The 6,460-nt window shown below is 42.9% G+C and overlaps 1 protein-coding gene across 7 annotated transcripts in view; it reads left to right on the top strand.

The window, feature by feature from the left end:
* Positions 1–6,460, top strand: part of Mur89F (Mucin related 89F) — a 659,376-nt gene that overhangs the window by 621,773 nt on the left and 31,143 nt on the right. For all 7 annotated transcript variants that reach the window (XM_076197862.1, XM_076197879.1, XM_076197870.1 and 4 more), the window contains one exon: positions 6,433–6,460. This exon is cut by the window's right edge and continues 198 nt beyond it. In XM_076197862.1, coding sequence (XP_076053977.1) covers positions 6,433–6,460 — 28 coding nt within the window. The remainder of the gene's footprint in view (positions 1–6,432) is intronic.

Below are 6,460 nucleotides of genomic sequence, written 5' to 3'. Positions count from 1 at the left end.
TCATCTCCTTCTCTAGCATTGATATTCCCCAGTACCACTACATTGACGTTCCTCCCAAAACTCTCTTTACACTTATCTAAATTTATCCAAAAAAAGCCTCCCTTTCTCCTATATTCTTCTCAATACCAAGTAACTTTAAGAGCAAAAAGTCTGCAGACGACCTCTATACATTCGCTGGCACTGCATTCTTGCTGGTACGAATGCGAGTAAAGACCTGTCAAGCTTCTTCCTACATGCTCTTGAATAATTATCTGAGTACAGTATCCGCAGTCTATGAGTGATGACGCTGCAGCGGCGCCTCCTTCTCTTCTCTCTCTCCCTCTCTCTCTCTCTTTCTCTCTCGTGCTGCCAAGACATACATACTCGGGCACTCCAAGCACAGCGCCGCGCCAAACCGAAGCGCCGTCGCGTCGTCAAGGACTTCAGTACCGAGTGAGGAGGAGAAGGAGGAGGAGTAAGAGTGGGAGGAGGAGTGAGGAGGGAACAAGAAGCTCGGCAAAGGTCAGAGGGGAAGCGACGAAGCGCGGGCAACCGAATTTCCGATAGCTTTTGGTCTTATTGTGTAATCATGCCGGACATCGCCTACATAACTCTTGTGAATTACACCAGGGATCTAATATCGGAGGGTATTTTGTCACAGACGTATGAAGTTGTATATTCATGTTAGTCAAAAGGTAAAATTAAAAAGTAGATCAAACGTGTCACTTTACCAGTGAGCAACTGAGCATATGTATGTATGTTTCTGTATATGTATGCATGCATGTCTGTATGTGTGTATGTATGTATGTATGTATGTATGTATACAAGTGTGTGTGCATGTTTGTGTGTGTGTGTGTGTGTGTGTGTGTGTGTGTGTGTGTGTGTGTGTGTGTGTGTGTGTGTGTGTGTGTGTGTGTGTGTGTGTGTCACCGTGTGTGTGTATGTATATGTACTGTTTAGAGACGATATTATGATTTATCGATTACGCAATACAGCGTCTTCAAACTGCCTGTGGTTGAACACTTGTTTTCAAAGCCAACCCGTTATTCTTATTTATCTGCTCGTTCAATTATTCATATACACATGTATGTTCATCTATTCAATTATTCATCTATTTATTTATTTATTTATCTACTTATTTGTTTGAATGTTTGCTTTTATCTAATTATCTACACATTTATTTGTTCATCCATTCATGCACCATCTACATACTTTGATTAGTTTATCTATTATCAATCATCTCAATTCTACTTATGATTAATCAGCATGTTTGTTTATCTACCAATTGGTTTATTTACCTATCAATCTATACACTTATTTATTTTCTATTGAGAGGGGAGTGACACAGCCTGAAGAGATGTTTATGTCTACTACGTAAACATCTCGAGTGGATGAGGGGGAGTTTGGGGGAGGAGGGGTCGCCTTATAAAGAAGCTATGGGGATGAACCAGGCTCGGCAGCCGGGCCATGCTGTAGAGGTACTGTACCTTGCTGCATTGCCTTTGACTATCAAATAACATTTCTACTGCGATATTTATTAATTTGTTTTTACTTATTTAGTTATTTTATTTGTTTATTTTAATTATACATTTTTTCTTCTTCTTCTTCTTCTTCTTCTTCTTCTTCTTCTTCTTCTTCTTCTTCTTCTTCTTCTTCTTCTTCTTCTTCTTCTTCTTCTTCTTCTTCTTCTTCTTCTTCTTCTTCTTCTTCTTCTTCTTTTTTTCTTTTTTCTTTTTTTTTTTTTTCTTTTCTTTTCTTAGATCATTTTTGGTTTAGGTGGATCTGAAAAGTAACTTCTCGAGAGGTTCCCTCCGTAAGAGCCAAATGTACTTTTTTTTTTCTAATTTTCCATCCTTTGCTTTCCTTTCCTGTTCCCCTCGCAATATGTTATTTTTTAATCTACATATATTTTGCCTTATTATTGGGCTACTTTATCCCTTAACTTGATTATATTTTTCTAAGTTCCTAACCTCATTATGTTCCCTCTAATATTACACACAATTAGAATGCTGTTTTTAGCTTCTGCCTGAAAAGCAATTATTTTCAGAGTTTCTTGAAATATATTTACCGGCTAGATGTTTATATATTTATTTACCTATTTATCAGTTTATTCATTTATTTATTCATCCATTTATTAATCTACCTATTCATCTATTTCTTTATTCATTCATTTACTTATTTACCCATTGATTTATTTATTCATTTATTTATCTATTTATCTATTTATCTATTTATTTATTTTTATTTTTTGAGTTCAATATAGTTACACAACTACCTGCCTGTCTCTTGATATAAGATTTGTCTTGTTCTTTGCTGCTAAGGTTCAACTCCACCAAGTTTACATACGCACAGCTATTGTTTAGGAAAAATGTATTCATTGCTCTTAAGCTTGATAGTTCTACGAAAATTACTAGGATTGTCCTCTGTCACCTACCCCAGATTTGTTCATTCCTTCCCGACTTTGACATTAAAGTATCGAACAAGTACTGTGTGTGTGTGTGTGTGTGTGTGTGTGTGTGTGTGTGTGTGTGTGTGTGTGTGTGTGTGTGTGTGTGTGTGTGTGTGTGTGTGTGTGTGTGTGTGTGTGTATGTTTACGAGAGTGCGTGTATGTCTGTGTGTAAGTGTTTGGCTACGCGAGTATTTGTAACCTGGCGTCATTTTCATAGTCTGTTGTCTAAACCTTTCTATTATATTAACTTCCTCGAAATCCATCCGATTGCTCCACGTCAGCACCTGCCTGTCTACCTAGCTTCTTTGCCACCACCGGTCCTCTCTCGTCCTTCTCTGTCCACGGCAGTTGAGCGACTTCGGCTTCATCCCACGGATGAACACCTTGACCTCGAGCTCGTCGACAGTACCTGCTGCCACTTCACCTCATCTTCAACACTTCTGTACTATTTCTTTTACCTTATTTTCTCTTCTTCCACCTCTTCCTCCTCCTCCTCCACTCTTACTTCTCCTCCTCTTCCTCCTCCTCCTCCTCCTCCTCCTCTTCTGTCTCCTTCTCCTCCTACTCCTCTTCTATTCTTCCTCGCCATGCAGTCCCCTTTACTCCTAGTCCTCCTCATCCTCTTCATTCTACTTCTCCCCTTCTCCACCCTCATCACCTCTTCTCCTTCTCTTTCTCCTCCTATTCCTCTTCTGTCCACTCTCCCTGCTCTTGCTGCTGCTGCTCCTCCTCCTCCTCCTCCTCCTCCTCCTCCTCCTCCTCCTCCTTCTCCTCCTTCTCCTCCTCATTCTTCCTTTCACTTTTCATATCTTTCTACATTGCCTCTTGCCATACCTACGGATGCTCCTTCACCTTCTCATTCTACTATGTCTTTTCCTCCTCCTCCTTCTTCTCCTCCTCCTTCTCCTCCTCTTCCTCCTCTCCCTACCCCTCCCCCCCTTTCCCCTCCTTATCCTCCTTCTCCCCCTCTTCCTCCTGCTCCACAAAACCTCTTCTCTTCAAGTAGTCTCATTCACTCAAGGTCTTTCTCCTCCTTTCTCCTCCCTCCTCCCTCCCTCCCTCCCTCCCTCCCTCCCTCCCTCCCTCTCTCCCTACCTACTTACCTACCTCCCTAACTACCTCCCTCATCCTCATATTTCTTCCTTTCCTACCCATTCCCTACGCCCCTGCCTCTCCTTCTGCCTCTCTCTCTCTCTCTCTCTCTCTCTCTCTCTCTCTCTCTCTCTCTCTCTCTCTCTCTCTCTCTCTCTCTCTCTCTCTCTCTCTCTCTCTCTCTCTCTCTCTCTCTCTCTCTCTCTCTCTCTCTCTCCTTCTCCCTTCTTCCTCTTCCTTCTTCTCCTTTCTTCCTCCCCTCTTCCTCCTCCCCCCCTCCACTACACCGGCTTCCTTTTCGCAACCCCATCTTCTATACACATCTTCTTCACTCCTTCTCCCGTCCTCCTCCTCTTCCTCCTCCTCCTGATCCACCTTCACCTCCATCTCTGTTTTCATTTCCTTTTATTCTTCCTCCTTCTCATCCTCATCTCCCTTTTCATTTTCATCCTGATCTTCTTCCTCATCCTCTTCTTCACCTTCATTCAAATCCTAACCTTCATCTTCACCCTCATTTCCATCCCTGTTTTCCTCCTCCTCCTCCTCCTCTCCCTACTCTTACCCCAGCCTCCCCCATTGACAGACTCCCCCCCTCCTCCTCCTCCTCCTCCTCCTCCTCCTCTTCCTCCTCCTCCTCCTCCCCCCCACATCGGCGTTTGCTTCCCAATCGCAACCTCACCCGCAGCTTCTGTACAGCGAATACCACGCCCACGCACGGACTTCACGCCCACCTATATCCCACTCTCCCTCCCTCCCTCCCTCCCTCCCTCCCTCCCTTCCTGCGTCCTGCGCCCATATATTCCCAGTGAGCTCTGGCGCGCTTGGTTGTGTGGTCTTACGGTGCAGTAATGGCATCACGGCCCTCACAGCAAGCCTGGATCCAGTATCCTGGAACACCGCCGTCCTCACCTCCTCCATCATTCCTGGATATTCCTTTTCGTGCCCCCCAACCCTACCGCCCACGCTGTTTCCCCCGCCCACACACGCTCCCATGCACGGCTTTCCAACTACCACACTCGTATCCGTGATGCGGAATGCGTTCTCACGTCCGTAACTTCTTCTCCTAATTCAGTTCTCGATGACACTTTTCTCATTGACTCTGTTCATGTCCACCGTCTCGCTGGATCTTTATCCTCATGCCCGGTTGTGCCTCCCCCCCCCCCTCGCACCTCCCCTTGAGGAGTTGAGGAATGACCTCCCGACCCCGACACCCCCGGGGCCAAAATAATGAACTACAGTGAGTTCGGTCCACCCCTGAGTTCCACTGATGAGACCTTTAGAAAAATTTTCCTTTTTTTTTTTTTTTTTTTTTACCTATTTATTTATTTGTATTCATTCTTTTATTTATTTTCATTTGTTTATTTATTCATTTATCTATTTATTTATTTATTCATTGATATATTTATTTATTTACTTATTCATTTGGTATTTATTTGTCTATTCATTTATCTATTTGTCTATTTATTTATCTATCTATCTGTTTATATATTTATTCACTTATTCATCTAGATATCTATTGGTATATATTATATATATATTATTATATAATATATATATATATATATATATATATATATATACATATATATATATATATATATATATATATGTATATCTATTTGTTTGTTAATTTATTTGCTAATGCGTTTATTCACTTTATCTCAGCTGATTTTCTCCAGCCAAAGGCTAGTAGTACCTTTACGAAATTATCAAAGAAAAAATCTGTACATCTAATCACAATGGCCAAAATTTGTACATCTAAGCAAAATGGCCAGTTCCACATCTCCAAACGCCATGACACTTCCTGCGTGTTCTGTACCTCCTTACGGTCGTATTATTGAGCAATTCCAAAAAGAAAAAAAGGATTTTTTTTTTCTTACCAGGAGTTCCATCTCAGCTGTTGAAGACGATCTCTTTATTTTGAATCTTATGCTCGTGGATTGCCAGAGTGACTGGTAAGGGAGATGGGGCTACGGGGAAGGGTGGGGGGGGGCAAGAGGAGGAAGTCCTTCCGAGCCTCTTCCTCCTACATAGATCTAGTCAGTGTTAATGTGTACCTCTGCGCCCGTCAAAACGCACGATTGTAACACTTGTTTGTACCTGATGTGTGTCTGTGGAGGGCTTCTTCCTGCCTAAATGAAATAACCAGGTGGAAACCGGACTAACACTTCACCCCTTCAGCACGAGATCCTCCCCTCAGCTAAAATAAAAGATTGTCTGGTGTTTACCACAATAAGAATCTTAAATGGGCCGTCGCAACAAAGAGATTAATTGCCTATCTCTCTATATACCAAGAGTTTTTCCCCTCTGTAGGGGGGGTAGCTAAGTCAAAGGCACGTACCTATTCCCATCCATTCCACTCCCATCCACCACCCTCCCCCCCCCTCTCATCTTAGCTCCTCATAGAACTGAGAGAGGAAAAGAAATGATAACAATAAAAAAATATCTTAAGGGCTAATTTCAACTCCCATCCGTTTTCAGTCGCCAGTCTGCGACCAGAACAAAGACTCTGATGTGACCGAAAGCAAAACCACCGTCTTCACCAAGATAAAAAAAATAATAATAATTTCAGGAGACTCAACAGCGGCACCCCTTCCTCCCCGTCCCACCCTACATCGTATGAATATGCACATCTGGCGTGACACATCAACATTCACATAGTCTAGGAATACTATATTCCCCACATATATACCAAGTTCCCGTTAGTTTAACTAGGAACCTAAACGGCAGCGCGATATTGTCCCAAAAGGACAGAAGCGCCGGTGACCTATCGGAGAAGATACAACGCTTCTATTGAGGCTGAAGTTTCACTGGCAACAACCAGGAAACACATAAAGACGCGCAAGCACACATGCAGTAGACACAGCAGCCAACATGCTAACCGTTATTCCCATTCTCTTCGCCCTGGCAGGAGCGGTCGTGGCAGCAGCAGTGGCAGC

Source organism: Oratosquilla oratoria, chromosome 1 (genome assembly GCF_046742065.1).
Source record: "Oratosquilla oratoria isolate Oo_2021 chromosome 1, ASM4674206v1, whole genome shotgun sequence".
NCBI classification, from domain to species: Eukaryota; Metazoa; Arthropoda; class Malacostraca; order Stomatopoda; family Squillidae; genus Oratosquilla; species Oratosquilla oratoria.
This window is presented reverse-complemented; position numbering and strand designations above follow the sequence as displayed.